Genomic DNA, 20269 nt, shown 5'->3' with positions numbered 1-20269 from the left:
GGTTCCATTACGCGTCATTCATCGGAAATGCACCAGCTACCCTCACCTCCATTTCACCATTGAAACCCCATCGATGCATGATATGGATACAACAATAATGGCAACATATGCCGGGGGAATGGGGGACAAAATGATGCAGACAGAGTAACTTCTGCCGTTCCAGGACCAACCCCCTCATTTGGCCCGCTTCTGAAGCTTTCTCGCAAACTTGTTGAATTTTTGGTTGTCCATCTGGATGCGAGAGACATGCTGGATGTCTTCTGCATGGTGTGTTTGACGAGACACTGGTGCGACGGTGTATTGAATATCCTAGCAAGAGCCGGAGTCAACGGATTGATATGGGTCAGTCTCGATTCACTTACTCGGTTGATAAGCACTCGGGCCCCCTTCCGTCCCCTATTCTCTTGCACAGCTTGCAGAGCATCAAACTTCTTTCTCTTGACAGGCTGAGGAGCAGGCGCAGGCAGATCGTCCCCGTCAATGTCCATTTCATCGGCAAGTCCATCTCCTCGAGGAGTCAAAATTCCATCCGCATTACCCGTGTCCATTTGCTGAGATCGGTAATTCGCAGGACGTTTGATTAATGGTCTAGACCATGCTGAGACCAGACTGTCGGCCTGTCGGTTGATAGCGGGCGAGACCCGTTTGGTCTTGGAGTAAAAGAGGACGATAGGACCAAGTTGACATTCTTTCAGCGTGGCAGTATCTAGGTCCATCTGAAATCGCGCAAGTCAGCTTGAGGCCCGGCGTTTCTAAGGCAACGACTCCAGCTGACCTTCGGCAAGACCTCAAAGATTGCTTTCTGAATACCTACAGCTGGCAAAGCGCCAGAAGGGTGGATAGGTTCAAGCCATTCTCGGACACCTTCCAACACTCGATTGTCGACAATTGCTTGCCATAGAGAGACGCTGCAACATACGTCAACTGGATAAAGAGAAAACTTTGCGGCGCAGCTCACTTTCGCAGGATACCCATGACCTCGTCGAGCATCGCCAATTTTGCCGTGGCGGGCTGCTTGGCTGCGTTGGAAGCGGCATCTCGATCCGCAGCTTGTTTCATGCGTTCGTATAGACGAGCACAGACGTCGTCGTGGTATGTGTCGACAATCTGGGGACATCAGCTGTCTTCAAGGAGACGGGCACGAGATTGACGTACATCTTCATCGTCGCCTTTTCGCTTTCTCCGGACAACCTTCGTACCCTTTTTGCCGATATTGTCAATACGCTCTTCGAGCGCCATCCTTCGTTCTAGAGACAATGATCAGCTCCGTCTCCCGATAACGATCAGCCAGCTCACGGGTTGCTTCGTCGTAGACCGGACCTGACTCTTCGACATCCTCTTCCTCATTGATCTCCCTCTCCGTCCTCGCTCTCCGTTTCTCCTTCTTTTCCTTCCGTCTCTTCTTTCTTATTCTCTCTTCCTCTATATGCTCATCGCCTGAGCCAGCTCTTGCCTCCTCTTCTTCGTCATCGTCACCACCACCACTAGCCCTGTTCCCTCCTGTCCTCGCCTTCTTTTTAAATTTTGGTATCTTGGCCTGTTGAGCCGCTGTACCAGGAACATACGCATCGCCCTCATCCGCATCGTCGACATCATCCTCATCGTCCTGATCTTCATCGTCATCACCTGCGTCCTTCTCAGCAGCTCGTCTAGGCGATGAAGACCCTCCGGCTCTCGCCTCGGGCTCCCTAGGAGGGAACGCTCTCCTGGCTGGTTGTCGAACGGGCTCATTCTCGTCCTCGTCTAAGTCTGACAAGTCTGAATCATCTTTGCCTCCGAAGATATCATCGTATCGTGCCGCCTGAGTCTCCGTAAGAGCTTGAGTCTCTGGGAGCTCTTCATCAGACGCGTGGGACCCTGCTCCTGGAGACGACATTGCAGGCTCCAGATAGTGTCAACAGTACCAAGGAGCACTTCGAGCTCATGGATCAAGCTTCATCGCCAACGTGCCACATGTTTCAAATTCTCCCATTCACCCAAATAAATCGCCGAATAACGCCGAATCAGTCATTAACGCCCTCCATGCTTGTCCACAGCTAGTAAGGAGCAGCAACCTCACGCAGCTATTTACCTCTCATCGAATCGCCTCTAGGTCGTCGGGTTGACGCGTGGCTAGATCCGTCATGGCAGATGTCGATATGGCCGCTGGTGAGCTGATAGCCGAGTCAGGGAAATACCGGTTGAATTTACTGTTGTTTCAGATGGCCATGCGAATGGATCAAGCAGTGGAGACTGGGCAGCGAGATGTCAGTGATATATGTCCGGATCGATTCAACGCAGGGTTAGCTGACAACACGATCGTCTTCTGATGTTCTTGCTCCTCTTTGTCGCCGACAACAAAACGACTTCCGACCTATTTATTGAATGACCTCAAATGCCACCTCTATCTGAATCGTATTCGCTGTGAAACACTGCAGCCGTCGAAGGATGGATCATCATCGTGACTGGTCTGAACGAGGAAACAACAGAAGAAGATCTGCAGGATCTGTTTGCGGACTATGGCGAGGTGAAGAACCTGTCGATGGCCTTGAATAGACGGACGGGATATGTGATGGTAAGTAGGGAGCGAAGAGCAACGAGAGCTCGAGTTGGGCACTGGATGCTGTTCAGCACAGCAAGGATGGTTCATCGGAGAGCTTGAAGTACCATTGTCGACATCTCCAATGTCTTTACTGTCTGTCCTCGCGGTTCTTCGATGCGCATCGCACCAACTTGTCCTGCCCTTCAGTGCTCGGGACGATTTGCAAAGCTGCAGCTTTGCTGACTTGCTATCACAGGGATACGCTTTGATCGAGTATGCCAACAGGGACGAAGCGGAGAAAGCTATAAAGGGGACAAACAACACCGAGTTTCTGGAAAAGACCATAAAGACGTGAGTGGCAGCAGCAATAGGACACCGGGATCGAAGTACTGATTCCCTGTCTGCTTTGCTCCAGTGATTTCGCCTTTTCAAAAGGATCTGCAGGTGGAAGGAAGGGAGGAGCTGCTGGTGCGGGAGGAGCTGGAGGAAGGAGGACAGGTAGAGATAGATCTGTATCACCATCACGGCGGTGATCTCGGTAGCTCTCGGTCTTCTGGATCAAAAGCATTGGGACTTCGCCTCAGCAGGACCATGCATATGTATTCTTACGCTATCAATGCTCACCTCCTTGCTCACTTGAATACAACAGTGTTCTTCAGCCCTCGACGACCTACATATTGGTGCTATGATGCTGTGGTTTCAATTATATGGTATGGCACGTGAGACAAAGTGTCCGCCAAATCCTGTCAACAAAATTTCCATTAAAAGGCGGACGATCATCCCGCGCTGGCTTATCTCGTTCACACGCTCACTACATACCTCGTCAACAGACCATCCGAGCAGGACATTCGACCCCAGCAAGGCATCTTTGGTACATTTTGGGTGGCTCCCTTGCTGCGTCCATCTTGGTTGGGATCACATCCAACCTTCCTTGATCTCAGTGCCTTCGGTCCTACTCTGAAACCTCCAAGATCTCGAACGCGTCACTGAAAAACAGGTCGTGTTATCTCGACTCGTCTGCACTTTCATCCTCGTCACCACCCCGGCTATACATTACAGGGCCTCTCATCGAATCCTTTCGATAGCTTGATTAATCTCCTTCCTAAAGACTTCCTTTGTTCCTCTCCGTCCTCATCCTACCTGACGTCTGCAGCACCATTATCGTGAGAGTCCTCCCATCCCATCTCGGTTGCTTTTCACGACCTTGGACTTCCCGCTGATACACCATGACAGACATCTACACTCGTTCGCCTCAACTCACAGCTCCCCTAAGAGTCAAACGCAAGTCAGTAGCTTCGGCAGAACTCAAAAAGCTCCAACGACGGACCCTCAGCGCCGATAGTCGCCTACCTACTCTTTTCGCCACTCTGGCTTTACCCCCAACTCCTTGTTCCATCATGTCCACCGCCGGATCTCCACCCAAGGAGGTCTCTCAGCTTCCGCCTGATGAACAAACGACACCAGAGTCCCCAGAACGCGATGTCGAAGCGTTGATCCTGGAACTGCGTTCGTCTCTCTCGGCCTCTCAAACTCTCCTTCATTCGCAGACTCAGCGTCTGACCAAGATGGCCAACTTGGAGACTGAGCTCTCGGTGCTCAAAGATCAACATGCCTTCGTGACTGCCGCTAAGGAAGCAGTAGAGAAAGATCTTCAGCAGGAGAAGAAACGACGTGAAGCGGCCGAGGAGACTGTCGAGATGCTCCGTGGGCAAGTAGAGCAGGCGAGACGAGGAGTAGGGATGCTCCAGAAGCAAGAGAAGGACAGGAAGAGAATGTCTCAAATTCCTCATATACCCGCTGGAGGATTCGCAGCCATGGAGGAATCATCTGAGGAAGCAGTGATGGAGAAGGAGACTAGCAAAGCTTCAAAGAGGACCTCTTTCATTGGAGCGAGGAAAACATCTTCTAACTCTGAACCGGACAGTCACAGCATTGCAGGTTCATCACGTCCTACTCCATTCACGTCTCCGAATCCGGACATGCCCAAAACGGGGGGGCTCAGGGAATTGCGGCTCGGCTCTTTGGTTCATCCCCCTTCCTCATCTGGGGCAGCCGGATCAAGTTTCTCATCTTCGCCAATCGGTACTCACTTTGAAGAAGTATCCTATCCCATACCGCCGATGGGACATCGAACTCCATCCAGCAGTACAGTTCTATCCAACACTCAGCTCTCGCCGCCAAAGGCTGCCGGAGTCTCGGACGAAGAAGCCGCCTCCTTGCGCCTGGAACTTCGACGCGTCAAGAGTCAGTTGGCCGAAAGTGAGGAGAGCAGGATCGCGAGCGAGGCGTGTCTCAAGGCTCTTCGAGAATTTATGGCGTCTGGTGGAGAAGGCGAAGCGCCCCCGAACGAGCTCTTGCGAGAAATGAGATTACCACCGTTACCGAGCGATGTCGAACCGGGGATGGAAGAAACCAACGTGAAGAAATCATCTGGATCAGGATGGGGCTTCAAACTCTGGCGAGGAGGTGCTCAATCTAGTGGTGGTGGCGGCGGTCCAGCCTCATCTCCCGCATCGACCATGGTCGAACCTCCCGGTAGTCCTGAGAGCGAAAAGATGCTCCCATCGGCCCAATTCGCGAGTACACCAAAAATAGGAACTTCAGGTTCCCCTTTACCTACTCCCGGGGATTTACCTGTGGAAGGTGCTGTTCAGGCGGTACCTACTAGTCAGACTCCACTCGCCAGCTTTGTCAGTGGATGGACAAAGGGAGTCGTCCCCGGAACACCAGTCGATCGACCCTCGGCTCCGGGTCGGAAACTGACCAGTTTCTTCTCCCGTGGAAATGCAAAGAAGGATGAAACGGAGTCACCAGTTGTTCAAGACACTATCGAAGGGGAAGCATCCCAAGCTGAGGACGCCGATGGAAAAGGTGCCGCAGCCGAGCTCGAGCCAAGTCCAGACATTGTCGATTTGACTGAGGGAGCAGAGGATAAGAGAGCTAGCGGGACAACTGGCAGTGGGACAGAGGATGTCATTGGAACTCCGAAAGGCAGTCCCGAAGTGCAAACGTCAAAGCTGAGCCCAGACGTGAAGCAGGTAGATGTGGAGTAAACCGCACTTTCGGTAGGATGCAATTCAAGCAGGATGATATAGACTCATGACTATCCCCTCCTCACGGTTCTTATTCACATCTGTACCATGCACATCATGACACATTCGCGCTGTAATTGAGTGACTACTTCTCCAGTCCACCATCGATCTCCATGACTTCTCCACCGAACATTCCGCCATCCATCTCGCCGACAACGTAATCCAACACGTAGCTATCCTGGATCAATCGACCTAGACGAGCGAAATGTCTCTCAGAATAAGGAATCAATCCGTCCAGCAGCTCTCGAAGGCCGACAGTGTCTATTTTCGCCTTTTTGCGTTGTCGACCTTGATACTCGTCATCTGCACCCTCTATTGTATCCGCTGGGTCGAGGTTTGGTATGCGAGTCGTCGAGTCGAACGCTGCGAGAATATCTTCTGGCGATTTCAACTTCAGAATAGCATTGAGGACCGCTTGAGCCACCGCAGACGTCTTGGCATTGGCGTTCCAATCTCGGACATGCTTCAGAAGCCTGGTCAGGTCCAAACCAGATAAAGTCCGGATCACCTCGTCGATATCCCTTGAACCGGAGTAGGCTGCGCCTCCACTTTCGCCCTCGTTCGACGCGAGAGACGCAGCGAGAACGCTGGTGAAGAGGTTGAGAAGCCGACCGGGTTGGGACATTGCGAGTGCAAGTTGGATCGCACGGCGGTAGTCTTTCAGCGCGACATAGTTTGTGAAGTCTTGTTCGCTGTGACCCGGTCGGTTAGAGAATTCTTGCATTGAGCTGTATTGATTCACTTACCTCTGGAAAGCCTTCATGACCGCGTCATTCCTCTCTGCTTGCTCGACCTCGGTCGAATCTTCCCAAAAGGTTGCGAGAGAATCAGCGCCGGCCGACACGATGGTCTTTTCGTCCGCGGAGACCGCCAAGGCCCAGACCTGAATGACAATTAGCGACAAGTGACGCGCGGTCCCACTAGACTGACCTTGTCCTCGTGATTGTCCAGGGTTCTGACACAGGCCTCATCCTTGATATTCCAGAGCTTCACCAAGCCATCGGACGAAGACGTGACGAGTTGCATACCATGAGTCAGAAAGTCAACTCTCAGCACAGAGTTCGTGTGACCTTCAAATGTCTGGACACCCTGTGAGCTACTAAAAGTCGACAGGGAAGAGTTGGCTCCAGCTCACCTTAAGACAAGTGAAGTCGTCCAAACTCCAAAGCTTGACAGTTCGATCGGCAGCTCCGCTGGCTATAACCTTATCCGTTCTACTGAATTTGACTGTCCATACACCCCTTCGGTGACCTTTACATGTGCCAACGAGTTTCAATCCGCCCTTCGCACCGGATGACGATGTCGAATAGTCAATCTCGAAAATCTTGACAAGCTTGTCTTGAGAACCAGATACAAGGAATCTGTCATTGGGCGAAACGTCCAGCGAGTTGATGTCCTTTTCGTGAGCCCGCAATGTAACCAAAGATCTCAACTTCGGGGTCGACGAATTCGAGGTCGAATCTGGGTCGAGGACTGATAAGTCCCACAGCTTTACTGTCCGGTCCTGCGAAGCAGTAACGATGAACTTGACTGCCCGGTCATTGCGTTGTTTAGAGAACGCAACGGCTCCGACTGACTCAGCGTGCCCTTCGCAAACACCAAGGCATTCCCAGCGTGTCTCGTCTGAGTCGTCGGCAAAGGATGGACCCCAGATTCTCGCAGTCATATCTTTAGATCCACTCGCCAACCATCGGTGATCGCTAGTTTTGTCCAAACACAGGACCATGTCACTATGACCAGACAAGAGCCTCGCATCGAGTTTGTCGGTGGTATATAGCCGAATGAGGGAAGAGTTGGTAGCCAGTGCAAGGTGGGAAGGGGAAGTAGTTTCCGAATCGGTAGAGAGGAAAGTTGCATCGATAATCTCGTCATTGAATCCGATAATCTGCCGACGGGAGCCAGAGATGAGGGAGTGGAAGACAATATTTTGATCTGCATGAATCGATATCAGAGAGGAGGAGGATTCATCATACCTGCAATCATCAGTCAAATGCAAAGTTGTAGTGTCAGCAAGCTTACAAGACGTTGATAACTCCGCGCTGCTCATCTTCGTCCTCTGAGGACTCATCGACTCCCTCCATCGCCTTCATCTTCGCCACTTCCTCTCCGGAGATGACATCCCAGACTCGGACCAGCCCCTGATCTCCACCTGCAAAGCATCGCAGACGAGTCTTGGTGCTCCCTTGCAATGGTTGATCCGGTGAGAGCAAGCCGACAGCTTCGACCTGCTCATGCGCCAGAATAGTCTGAACAATTCTAGGTCCACTTGTTCCTTTGCGCTTTCCTTTCTTTGATAGCAGTCCCCCATCTTCGAGGTCCCACACCAGAATGACCTTGTCTCTTCCGCCCGAGACCGCCCATCGGCCATCTGTGCTCACATCTACCCCCCTCACTACGCTTTCATGTCCTGTGAGAACGCTCTTCGCCTTGGCACTCCCATCCCCGGTCCTTGACCTCGAGCTTGCGTCCAACAGATCAAAGACTCGAATCTTGCCATCTGTCGAACCGGTCCAAAGCTCCATCCTTGATCTATCGTCATTGAACCAGAATTTGACTGCTGAGACAGGACCTCCGTGACCTCTGTACATGTGGGTCACATAGCCTCCCGCCGTGTCCCACACTTTGACTACTCCATCAGAGGATCCGGTTGCCAACAGTGTGGAATCTGGAGACACGGTGGACACGAGAATAGGTGCTGTGTGAGCCTTGTTCAATTGTCGAGAGTAGGACAAGAGCGGTGCTGACGTCGAAGAAGAAGCTGTGGACTGAGACCCAGCGTCAGGGAGAGGATAGAAGCGGATTGTGGTGCTCATGTGGCATGTGACAAGGGTGGGCGGGGAAGTATGATAGCTCAGAGCGAGAGACGTGATGGCGGATCCATCCTGGTCGAACATTAGCCGTGGCTTTTCATGCTGATCATTGCTCATTGCTTGACCTACTCCGCGGACCCTTCCAACAGCAGCTCCAGACTCAACATCAGTGATCAAAACCTCTTCGTCCATGGTCGTGACCAGCCATGATCCATCACGAGTCAGTATCACTGGTCCGCCAGTATACAAAGGTCGAATAGACCGAGGCGAGGCTCGGTAGCTGCGAAAGTCCGTCCGTCAGGACATCTTCAGAGCGGATGGCTGGGAATATCAAGCTCACCTCGTTTTCAGGGCTCTCTTGTGGTTGCTCATGCTGCTTCGCTGGCCTCCCCAAAGAAGACTTTAAAGGGGAGCAGTGGGAGATGAACAATCTCCAAAATTTCAACGGTAATCGGTAAAGAAGAGGCCTATTTGTGGCGGATCGAGGCACGTAACATGGGCACTATTTTTTTGCGGCAGATCGATTAGAGATGCGATAATCGTGATAACGAGAGGGAAGTGGTGAAACGAATGGCTCGTCGAGTCCTCGATACCAGTATGGCCTTGGAGCTCCAACTTCACAAGATCTCCTCTCAGCATTGGCCTCAGTGTATCCCCAACATACCACCATCACCCAGAAAGTGCCACTCGGCGGCAAACGCCGACTTCAATGACTCACTTACGCTTTGATCTCTCCCTTTTTGCCTTTTTCCGCCACCATCAACACCTCATCCATTCCAGTTCATCCCAATCCATGTTGCCGACCTCATCGTGAAGAGATATGGACCCTCTGAGGCCATGACACTGGCTGCAAGATGAGGATCCATGACATCGTCGAGGCTTGTATTGACTACATCGCAGTCGAAGGAATTCTAGGTGAGTCAAAAAGTCGCGTCGGTTTAATCTTTTTGTCCTGGACGAGTTGCGTTCGAATCCGGAGACAGAACAATCAGCATCTGCCCGTGCAGTAGCGGTTTTGATTTGTTTGGTTCCAATGAGATGAATGAAGGCGAAGAAAGACCAAGACATGCGCTGATACGTGTCACGTCGTTTCACAGGTAGCGATCTGGACAGCCTGAGACTTCACTTGGCGAGCTTGGACCCTGGCATAGATCAAGGATACTTCACCTACATCTACAGTTTGCTCAGTGCTCATCCGTCCATTCAAATCATCCTCACAGCACATCCACTACCCCCTGAAAATGGACAGGTGCGCGTGGGATATGCGCCCGTACTCGCGGACAGCATCACTCGAGGCCTCATGGCTGAGACTCGGGAAACTGCCGAGGAGCTCATGGCGAGAGGTCTGAAAGGGCGTGAACTGGCGTTTCAACTCGCAGGGAGGCAGTTCAAGACGAGCAAGGAATCCGTCGAGGAGAAGAGATTGGAGAATATCCAGAATCGAAAGTCCAAGAAACAAGCGAGAGAGGAGAATTCTGCTGGGCCTAACGCGAATGGTCAAGAGGATGAGACTCCCGAAGAGGATCTCTGGCGATTGCTAGGCGAAGACGATGGCGGAGAGGAGTCGGACAGAGTTGCAACCAAAAACCTCGACCTCATGTTGGAGAAGTGGGGGTCGAGGCTGAGGATCAGGGCGACTGATGACGAGATCTACTACAGATTGGTCGGAACCTATCAAAGAGTAATGCCGTGGTCTTCCCATTGAGTAGTCGCTGACTTGTCTTCAGAATCCACGAATCACGCCCATTATCTTCCACATCCTTCAGACGACCGCCAAATGCAGGGAGCGCGGCATCACAACGATCGACCTGGGACCTGCCGTTGGCGCAGGACAAGGCAGTCTGCACTACTACATGAAGGTTCTTACGGGCTTAGGTCTATGGTGAGCTGTCTGGCCAATGACGCTTATTTGCTCAATCCCGCATAGTGCCAAGATCCCAACAATATCATTCTCCGCCATGACCAACATCCTCATATTCCATCGATTTTTGAGACAGAACCCTACTTATCAAGCCATGATGGGATTCCCGGACGGAACAGCCGACGAGCATCGCTCGAAGCAAAAGGTCGAAGAAGACGAGCTCGACCCAGAGCTGGATGACGATGCTGAATTCTCCGATCCTGATGCTGTCGATGCAGTCTCTAGCAAGCGGATCTCCATCGCCGAGTGGGGTTTCGAATTCCCACCATTGACAGAGCAGGAGGTGATGGTCGGGACTGCTGTCAAGGAGAGGCTGCTTCAGATACTGGATTATCCAAAACTGAAGAACCATCTTCTGCAGATATATGATATGCTGCCTGTTCTGGTGAGCTGACTCAAGCGACTGCCTCAAGCTCATCGAATTCTCAGGGCTGGAATAGACCGATGGCGCAGAGACACAAGCGCGCCTTCTCCAAACACGTCGACTCCCTCATATTTGCAAATATTGTCGAAAAGGTGACAATCGCAGGTCGGAAGAGACCATGTGTCCGCCTGACCAAATACAATCCAGCCTTCGTGTCTGGTGTACAAAAGGATCCGAGCACCCTCGACGGCGCGGACCTGGACGAAGACTTGGTCGATCCCAGCATTGCGGAGCAGGACTTGAGGACAGCGTATAACGAGCCATTTGTCACAACGGGCCAGGCGTCTTTGGCGACACCCGTCGAATACCAGATCGTCAAAATGATTGTCGACTCTGGCACTGGAGGCATGACAATCTCAGACATACGTGATAATCTTACGGGATATTATCGGCGATCCATCGAACACATTCAGATCAGAACGGACGGAGCGATCATCCCTCCCCATTTACGTCACATGAGTTTGCAATCCAGTATGGAGACCCTGGGTCGAGAACGGCGCATACGGTGCTACTCTACAGCAGCGCTGCGTGAAGTGATCGTCTCCCAAGGTCACGTTCCGTCGGACATTGAGCATCCACCGGCCCCTCCCGAAGCCGGGCATTGGCAAGATCTGTCGTTCCGAGACATGTACACTTCGATCAGGGAATTCAACACGAAGACAGACAAGTTCCTCGTTGGCCAGGCCAGGATCTCCAATTTCCCAGCAAAACACGGTCGACCTCGAACTGGACAGATTGAGAAACAAGCGCCTGTGCGAAAGTCGATAGAGTCGAGAAAGAGCTCAATCACGGCGAAGCGCAAAGGTCGCTCGGACTCGCCTATCGAAAAGGGCACGAAGAAGAGAACCAGCAAGAAAGCTATGAAGTATTCCATAGTTGGACAGTCACGAGGGCGTCCCAGGAAGTACCTCCATGTAGTGGAGCCATCCGGCAAGATCAACCGAAACATTATTGGCACCGTCTTCCCCCATCCCGATCTCGCCCCTATCTATGTCTACCTGCCAGATCGGAATCTACTGGTCGTCCCTCCGGCATGGTACACTGGAATTGGCCCTCCACCAGAACTCGACGTAGAGGCTTTAGCGAGTGGTAAATCGCCCGGGTACTTTGACTCGTATCCTGCCGATAAGCCGAAGCAGAACAAGCGGAAGGGTAGAGAGAGGGAACCGAAGCTGAAGCGCAAGAAGGATGACTCTGGTGCGAAGGAGGTGAAAGAGCCGAAGAAGTCAATCCAGGGAAAAGAGTCAAACGAGGAGTTCCAAAAGGACTCGAAGAAGAGGAAGAAGGGGTTGGATGGAGCGGAGGTGGCTACGCCCACCGCGGCTTCGAAACGCAAGAAGGTCAAGAAGGATAAGGGGCACGGGAATCGAACACTACCTGCTGCTGCTCAAGAGGCCGGTAAAGGTGACTGCCTTGCTGGGCCGTCTACAATTTCATTTCAGCAATCGACTGATAGTCAACAAGCGATACTTGAGGAGCCATCGATCCTGGATCAGGTGCAGAATCCGACGGAAAATGTCGTGGCAAACCAGGTTTTCCGAAATATCGACCCCTCGACGTTACGCGATGGCACGCGTGAGACGATCCCCGCTCTTAACGAGCCGGGCGTCACCGTTGACGCCCCGACGGCCGTGGACAGCATTCGGACTTCGAAAACAGGTCCGACTACGGAACTGCGAGACCAGAAATTAACACAGCCTGAACGAGCGAGTTCGCCTCCTCGGGTGACCGATTCTGTAGCGGCGGGACGTCCACCTGTGCCTGTCGGCTTTGAATCCGCCACAGGTCCGGTCTTCACAGATCTCGCTGCTACAACTGAAGCAAGTCAGTCACCTAAAGCGAAGAAGCGTGGGAGACCACCGAAATCAAAAGGAAAACAGCCTGAGGCACCCACACAGGAAGAAGCACAGGTAGACTCCCCGCAGCCAATCCAAAACTCCAGCAGGAAGAAGACGAAGGGAGGAAAAAGCATCATCATCATTCCGGACGACAATGATCCCATCAGTCCTGAGACCAAGCCCAGCGAGGCTGCGTTGTCTGGCTTGTCACGGCAACAATCCGCAGCGACCCCCAAGCCTCGTTCTCCATCTCCGATGATTGGGGCAGACTTTCCCGAATCAAAGCCCTTCTTTACCTTTCCCACCAACTCGAACCCGAAAATATCGGCATTCGTATTGCCCGCGGTCGTAAGGTCGTACAAGCGCAAACTTGGGCGATTGGCTGCTAATTCGGGATCCGAGTCTGACATACAAGTGAACCACACTCCAGATCCCGATGTTGACCCCATGCCCTCGGGGCAGACTGCTCAATCTACACCGACGCCGCTTGCGAGGTTCTTGCCGAAATCTCGTTTCGGTCCTGCTCAGCCTTCTGGCCTTGCGACTGGCAGTAGGGTTCAGCGATCTGCTTCTGAGGACGCAGGACCGGTTGAAACAGGTAGACAAACGGATGGCATCGTTGCTGGTGATGGGTCACGGGAGATGATGCCTAAGGCATCGGAGAATGTCATCAGCTCCCGGATCGAGCCGTCCGCTCCAGGCATGACTGGGTCTAAAACGACTCAAACCAGCGCCGATTCCAGCACGGTGCTGAAATCAGCGAACCAATCAGGAGACCCAGATGAGATACTTACCTCGTCAATCGCAGCAACTGGCGTCAGTCCAGATATTTATCCGGCTACGGATTTGGGCGACGTCGCAACATCGGCAGCTCCGGAACCATCTTCACATGGTGCCGCAACCGACTATAACGCCGAGCGAACACAGCCAGCGTCTGACACTCTCGCACAAGTACAATCTCAACCTATCCCCGTGCAGACTGAGCAGAAGTACGTCGGTCCATCGGTTCCATACTTCACGCCCAAGTATCACGAGAGTACCCCATTGCGAGAAATGACGCCAAGCAATCCTGCTCCCGAATCACGTATAGCCGCACGGGGCCCGGTGAGGCTCGACATCCAGCAGCTCAAACGGGCCAATGAAATCTGCGAAGCTTTAAGAGACGCTGGCGGCGTATTGACGGAACATAAATTGCGCAAACAGCATAACGATTGGTCGATACGAGTCGCCGGCACGAACGTCCCGTTTGCGCCTGCCATTGGCTATAACATGGATCGACACACGTTCATACGTACTCTCGCCCAGGTAAAGAGTGACGGTCGTATCAAGCAGACATCCAGTATGGTCGCGACTTCGACCGGTCGATGGCAACCGAGCAGTATCATCTACTTACCCGAGACGCCGTGGGATACGGTGGCTGCATACATTCGTGTGCAAAGTGATGCAATCTCTCAGATTCTCACTCCTAAAAAGAAGACTCCTCGCGAGGTCGCAGACACCGATTTCTCGATCCTCCGCAAGCCAGAGGTAGCATTGACAAAGGCGAAGAGGAGAAAACATGGCTCCCGAACCACTTCGGCTTTGCAACCACAGTCACTCAATTCGCCTTTGCAGTCGGAGCTGCGGTCAGACATCTCCCCGACTGAACGACGAGAAACGCTGCTCCGCGATCCCGAGATTGTGTCCACACTTTACGGATTCCAAGCGGCCCGGAACACAAGGTGTCGGATCTTGCACGCTGCGCTTATCCGGGCCATGGACGACACGGAGTCGAAATCTGTGCTATCGACGTCGCCTCGAGTTTTTGCGTTGCCACTTCTAATGGAGGATCTGACCGTCTCTGAGTGGTTCTCCGTGGTGCGAATCGGGACGTACAGCGAAGACCTGGAGACTTTCATCAGAAAGGCTGAGAATCAGGATGTCAAGCTCCGCGATTTGCCTGCGAGTCTCGGGTCAGCGGCGAAGCTGGCTGCTCACGGTGCACGGAACAAATTCGGCACTCTCCTGGATGGTTTAGTGGCACTCAAGATCATTGAACCACTGGTGGCGGCGGATGAGTCGAATTACTCTCTAGCCTGCAGTGACCGGCAATTGGGTGGAAAGTCCTACTTCAAGGGTGTCGATTCTGCCATCAGTGCGACTTACTTTCGAATCTTTGACGCTGTTCCGCTTTATCACTTTGCAGCCGATGTCATGACCCTTTTGGCTGTGTTACCGATAAAGGACGTCAATGAGGCTGAGCATTTTTGGTCCCTGCTCAAAGCAGCTTCGATGAACGAAGAGGTCAGCCAACTCCCTCAAATTCAAGGGATTCATTGCATCGACCGCACAAACATGGCGTCTTTCACAGAAGTCAGCGATGTGAGCGATAAGCAGCGACAATACTTGCTACACCGTCCGCCTTGGAGAGTTGGTGCTCGACTGCACCCCGTGCAGGAAGAAGCACTCAATAATTGGGTCAAAGCGCATCTCACGTCATCAGAATCTGACGAGCAAGAGCTCGCACAGTTGGCTGGGGAATACGCAGTCCCTTTGTCCGCTGTGCGGCCTTACGTCGATCAACGTCGTGAGATACTGCATTCGCGCCGGGTCCGACAGGAGAAGAAGGTCGCAACGGTCAAGGTTGCTCGTTTGTCAGCAAGAGAAAAACGAGAGAGAGATCAAATACGTGCAGCTGAGGAGCTCAAACAGAAGCTGGCTGATAGGGCAGCCAAACAGAAAGCTGAGTGGCGCGATCGAGTCAGAACAGCCTCCGAGCGAACCAAGACGCCATTTAGCGAGGAGTTGGTCGATTATGTCGGCCGTTACATGGTGCAATCGTCGACCATCAAGATGACTGGCCGCGTCACGGACGAGGCGATTTGTGATGCTTGTCGAAGCTATCTTCGCATCAAGAACATTGGTACTGCCGTTGGGCCAGGTCAAGCCAAGCCCGTGAAAGCACCTCGTTCACAAGCCCCAAAGGTCGATAGAGAGTCGGCGGCAAAGAAAAAGAGGGAGGCTAAAGAAGTGGCAAAGAAGGCAGAGGAGAAGGTTCGCAGGGCTGTCCTCCTGTCAAATCTGCCGATTGTACCAGTGGCAGCCAACGGTGAGACGACACGTTTGCATCTCGAGCTGATGGATTAGTCCCAGAAGGTGCAGAAGGACCTCGACGTCGACGTCGGAAGGTGTGGACCGCAGAAGACGAGGAGGATCTCCTTGATTGCGAGGCTATTCTTCGAGCTCGCTCTAAGGAAATTGTCAACTCCAAAGGCCGAGCGGCCACGGAGCGCATCATTCACGGCGTTGGGCATCAGACTCTCCTCACGAGGATAAAGAGACAGATGACGATACCTGGTCGCAAAGCATACTTTGATCGTTTGGTTGAAGCTTGGTACGACATCTGGAAACAGTACCGAGGAACACCGGAGCTTCCGGACGAGGAGCCATACAGTATCGTGGATTTCGATATCCGAGCGCATCTCGATTTCTTCCGGAGTCATATTCACAAGCCTTCCATGTGAGTTCTTGCTGTTGTGACTCGTGCTGACGCTATTTCAGACGCCTTGCTGCAGCTGCGAATCCGATCCGTAAGAAAATGGACAAGATCGTGGACTTGCCTCCGACCGTCGATGATGTCCTTACGACGTACCGCTTGATTCCAAGGGAGATTTCGCAACCATCGACCGAAGCCTTCTGGAATCCTCTCGGTGGCGATGATTTCAGGCTTACGACTGTAAGCTCGCTGTCAACAGTCCATGAGATCATACCATGGTGGCCGAAGGACAAAAGTGATCTGCGGACGGGCAGACTCCGCTCCATCAGCAAGGTTAGTTAGTGCCACGGAGTGTGGACCAAAGAGCTGAAGAGTATGCGCAGATGATCATTGGGACACCTACAATGGTCTATAGTCAACCGTCAGCCCGAGCCCTCTTGGAAGATTTTACCAGTGAAGAAGTGATCGATGTCAGCGAAGAATTATGCAACGAAAGGGTCTTCAGAAAGACTTCCAACCTGACTGAAAACCAAAGGCAATTCGCTTTCACCAAAGAGTCAGTAGAGAGTCCTAGATTATGCCGGTGAAGCTGATCAATATCTGCAGCTGGCTTGCAATCCGCGATGGAATTATTCCGGCGCAATTTTATGATGAGACGGCGAAGACCGTGGAGACTCTGCAAACGGTCGGAGCTGCTGTAGACTTCTCCTTGCTGGCTTCCGGAGGGGAAGTTGCCCCTCTTCTCGACGCCGTTTCTCAAGATCAGGTATGAGCCAGAACCCATGTCCGTGACAAAGCTGAGATAGCATAGGTTGATTTCGATTTCGACATCAGTACGTTCCCAACCATTTGGGAAGAAAATGAGACGTACAACACCCGTCGCTTCAGTATGTTGTCGTGCGAAGGTCCTTACTGACATTCCTATAGACGACATTGATTTCGAATTCGACCTCAAGTTTTCGGCTCGTGTTCCCGTTTCAAAGCCTCATCAGCCACAATCTCCCGGCTGGTCAGAAGTCCGTCCACCAACTGCATGGTCCGTCGATCCGGCATCGATCGCTTTGCCTGATGAGGTCCAATTCGCGGTCCTCGAAGCCGTGAATGAGGCAGGCGCAGAGGGTGTCTCTATCCCTGAGCTACGGGTAAGTCCTAGATGCGGAGTGAAAACATTACAGTGTTGACTTCTATTCTAGGCTCGATTGTCATATGACCGAGACACTCTGAAGAAGGCGCTTGCACTCATGGCATTAGACGAACCGCCGACAATCTTCTGGGCAGGCTATGATTGCCCTCGTCTGGTCACGTGGGCATATAGAGATGAGTGGAAAGTCAAGTGCGATCGAGCCATCCAGAAGGAGGATGGTCGAATCGAAGTGGTCGAGGCTGGCGGTGCGGAGACACTGCCCAGAGTTTGGATCGACATCTATGGTCAAAAAATGGAGAAGGACTGGCAGGCAATATGCGCCATGATGACATCTTTGATCCAGACAAGGTCGGGAATCTCAGAGGTGAGTCGGCCACCACCGGTCTTGAAATACATAGCTGACTGAGGTTCCTTAGGCGGCTTTGAGAGAAAAGACCTCAATCGTCTTGGATCGATTGGAGGTCAATGATGTCTTGCAGTATCTCTTGGCAAGAGGTACCTGCCGTCGAGGAGTCATTACTGGTCATACGGGTCTCCTTCCACCCGTGGAAGCGACAGACGATGTGGAAGGTCAATTCATCGCGTGGTATCCGGTGGTTGGGACCTGCTGGCAATAGAGAATTTTCGTTGGTGTCACAACGGTTGTATCTATAACAGAATGTGTATCGGGGAATTTTGTGACTACTGTATTACTGCGTCGGTAGCCGTGCAGCAAGACAATGCATATAATGGCTACAGTATAATCATATTGCATGTATCATCTCATGTTAGAGAGACTTACGTAGTTGGATCCAGTATAGCGTCTCCAGTGTCTTCGATCAAAGCGGGATCCTCCTCTAGCCTTTCGACCATCTCCGCTTTGACTCGCATTTCTGGGGCAGCCACGTTCGCATCCGTAGATGGGATATACATATTGAGGTGGGTGATGACGATGGCTTGAATCTCGCTCTTCCCCAAGGCTAGTATCTCCATCCTGTCCCTCTGTGGATCGTCAGCTGGCCCGCTTGTAGGTGGACGTAAAGCTGACCAGAGCAAAGCTAGTGCCTTTTGTGACCATCCCGAAGATATCCTTGAAAGCCGGGTGCTGTCTTGGAATACCTCTCTCGCCGAGCATAACCAAACTCTGCTTCCTGATAGCCTGAGAAAGACATCAGCACGAATCACTCGAGATCTACAATGATTACTCACAGCTTTGTTATCGAGGATCTGCTGAGGAACTCTTGGCTTTCTAGCCTTGCTCGAGCTCGGATCACTGCTGTCGCCCGGAGCAGATCTGACTGTGGAAGGACCGGCAGCTGCCGATTTCTTGCCGAAGATGTCTTCGTCAGCCAATTGAGTGTTTTCGCCAGTGTCATGGTTTAGAGATATGGGACGCTTTGCGGTCTGTGGTCGGTCCGATGCTGTGCTATTAGATGCCGGTCCCCTTGAAGCCTTCTTCAAAAGCTCGCTCTCATCTCCGTTGAGACGGGCTCCTTTTTCGGTCGGCCTTATGACTGGTAAATCTGGTGGTTGAAGGGATGATTGGCGAACGCTCTGAGGATGCGAATAAATTGAGTTGCTAGATGGAGCTCGCAGAAACGCTCTCGATGAGGATTGTGCTCGTCTCGGAAACGGCGGAGGAGGCTTCTTGGGCCCTTGTGTCGGAAAGAAAAGTGGCGCTGAGACGATGAGCGGGCCCTATGGAATTTCGACTTGCCTCGAGGTAGCGGTTCTCCTGGTCTGATTTTTTTCTCGCTTGGCTGCAGCTGTTTCGTTTTGCGTCGTCCGACACATAGCTTGAGGGACGACACATCCTGATCCGAGCCCAATTGGCCGTAAATGAGGATTCCGGATCCGCTGGATTCTGGAAATGTGGTCAGCTCAGTCTAAAGCACACGTATGTATTGGCACACCCAGACTTTCATCGCCTAAACCAATGTGCACGGCGCTCAGAGTCCTGCCTTGAGGCGAAAGATTGCGGGCACGGCATAACAATCCTGTGAAATACGTCGCCAAAAGAGGAGCATTGGGGCTGATCGACCTGTGGAGAGAGTCAGCTGAGTCACGCTTCGATATCTGTCGATGCACATTTGCACTGTGCCTGATTCTTCACCCGCGTCGAGAATCTCATCTGCTGGTAGATCCACGACGCCCCTGACTTGGAGATACTTTCTTCCACGCATACTCTCGAGTGAGAGGCACAGATCTGTATCGCCAGAGAGGACTGATGGGAAAGGCGAGGAAGATGGTCCAGCTTGAGATGAGGGCTGAACAGGAGCGTCGAAGGGATTGGACGTGGCGTGCGTGGATGGAGTAGGCGGAGGGAAGAAGAGCAGGGCAAAGAACGTCACACCTAAACCATCGAGTCTCGTCAGTCGCTCCAGCAGATCTCACAACTCCTGCACTCACCTTCCAGGCGCCAACCTTCAGGACCGACTTCCAGCCCGCCGCGCCATAGCAGACGCCAATTTTGTCTCGCGACTCCATGAAGTCCACCACTGGCACCAGAAGTGCTGATGTGTCTGCTGGTAGATTGGTTCCCAGGGGTCGATAACACATTCACAGGCAGGACTTCTTCCTGACCTCGACAAGGCAGCAGCGAAGCCCGCTTGAAACTCGATGGTTCATGCCGCAGCACAGGCCTCGCGAAAGGATTGTTCTTGCTCGGTACAGCCTCTTGCATGGGCCTAGAGACTATCATCCCAGACATTGGTCTCCCGCCCGCAGGGACATCTCAACACATCATTCCAGGGATCTGCCAAGATTATGAAGTCGAAAGCCAGTCGCGTCGCGCGCCAGCTCCAATATTGAACGAATCGACAGGTAGCGGTTACAATGGGGAGTGAATGAGTTTGGATCCCCGCATGTGCTGGATAAGATTCTATACTCCTTCAGAGGTCTCTGCACTAATGTCAGGACTGAATGCGACCCTGTTGCAAGTCTCGTTGATGAACAATGTCGGTACTAAACAGTAACATTTCACCTGCGGCGAGGACTTCGATTGAGAATTGCTTACTTAAGCAGTAACATCCCAACCAAGCTGAAATGCCTCGTAGCGATTCTGA

The 20269-nt window shown here is 52.5% G+C and overlaps 6 protein-coding genes across 6 annotated transcripts; 3 read left to right on the top strand and 3 right to left on the bottom strand.

The window, feature by feature from the left end:
* BD324DRAFT_636877 (hypothetical protein) lies at positions 1–2063 on the bottom strand. Its single transcript, XM_022016944.1, has 6 exons — positions 1297–2063; positions 1156–1247; positions 959–1107; positions 776–908; positions 363–716; positions 1–309 (listed from the first exon to the last, which is right to left on the bottom strand). The coding sequence occupies exons 1-6, from the start codon at positions 1874–1876 to the stop codon at positions 175–177; spliced, it is 1443 nt and encodes a 480-aa protein (XP_021868434.1). The 5' UTR covers positions 1877–2063; the 3' UTR covers positions 1–174.
* On the top strand, positions 2040–3134 carry BD324DRAFT_636871 (hypothetical protein). The gene is made up of 5 exons (XM_022016943.1): positions 2040–2148; positions 2202–2246; positions 2418–2554; positions 2778–2872; positions 2937–3134. The coding sequence occupies exons 1-5, from the start codon at positions 2124–2126 to the stop codon at positions 3052–3054; spliced, it is 420 nt and encodes a 139-aa protein (XP_021868433.1). The 5' UTR covers positions 2040–2123; the 3' UTR covers positions 3055–3134.
* Positions 3135–3324: 190 nt separating this feature from the next.
* Positions 3325–5678, top strand: BD324DRAFT_636869 (hypothetical protein). The gene has a single exon (XM_022016942.1). It carries the CDS (start codon positions 3748–3750, stop codon positions 5572–5574), a length of 1827 nt encoding a protein of 608 aa, XP_021868432.1. The 5' UTR covers positions 3325–3747; the 3' UTR covers positions 5575–5678.
* BD324DRAFT_636867 (U3 small nucleolar RNA-associated protein 13) lies at positions 5679–8995 on the bottom strand. Its single transcript, XM_022016941.1, has 7 exons — positions 8764–8995; positions 8553–8703; positions 7633–8495; positions 6749–7586; positions 6544–6693; positions 6360–6496; positions 5679–6305 (listed from the first exon to the last, which is right to left on the bottom strand). Exons 1-7 carry the CDS (start codon positions 8793–8795, stop codon positions 5699–5701), a joined length of 2778 nt encoding a protein of 925 aa, XP_021868431.1. The 5' UTR covers positions 8796–8995; the 3' UTR covers positions 5679–5698.
* A 728-nt stretch (positions 8996–9723) lies between these two features.
* On the top strand, positions 9724–18235 carry BD324DRAFT_610180 (hypothetical protein; the record flags this gene model as incomplete). Its single annotated transcript, XM_022014193.1, is given in 15 exon segments — positions 9724–10104; positions 10151–10305; positions 10351–10729; positions 10774–15694; positions 15733–16105; positions 16147–16321; positions 16341–16414; positions 16497–16637; positions 16688–16847; positions 16893–16968; positions 17009–17223; positions 17275–17589; positions 17642–17795; positions 17930–18143; positions 18184–18235. 15 exon segments carry the CDS (start codon positions 9724–9726, stop codon positions 18233–18235), a joined length of 7785 nt encoding a protein of 2594 aa, XP_021868430.1.
* A 315-nt stretch (positions 18236–18550) lies between these two features.
* BD324DRAFT_167088 (hypothetical protein) lies at positions 18551–20162 on the bottom strand. The gene is made up of 4 exons (XM_022012075.1): positions 19614–20162; positions 19293–19557; positions 19118–19245; positions 18551–19068 (listed from the first exon to the last, which is right to left on the bottom strand). The coding sequence occupies exons 1-4, from the start codon at positions 19912–19914 to the stop codon at positions 18713–18715; spliced, it is 1050 nt and encodes a 349-aa protein (XP_021868429.1). The 5' UTR covers positions 19915–20162; the 3' UTR covers positions 18551–18712.
* Between the last annotated feature and the right edge of the window lie 107 nt (positions 20163–20269).

Source organism: Kockovaella imperatae, assembly GCF_002102565.1.
Source record: "Kockovaella imperatae strain NRRL Y-17943 chromosome Unknown BD324scaffold_15, whole genome shotgun sequence".
In the NCBI taxonomy this organism is placed as follows: Eukaryota; Fungi; Basidiomycota; class Tremellomycetes; order Tremellales; family Cuniculitremaceae; genus Kockovaella; species Kockovaella imperatae.
This window is presented reverse-complemented; position numbering and strand designations above follow the sequence as displayed.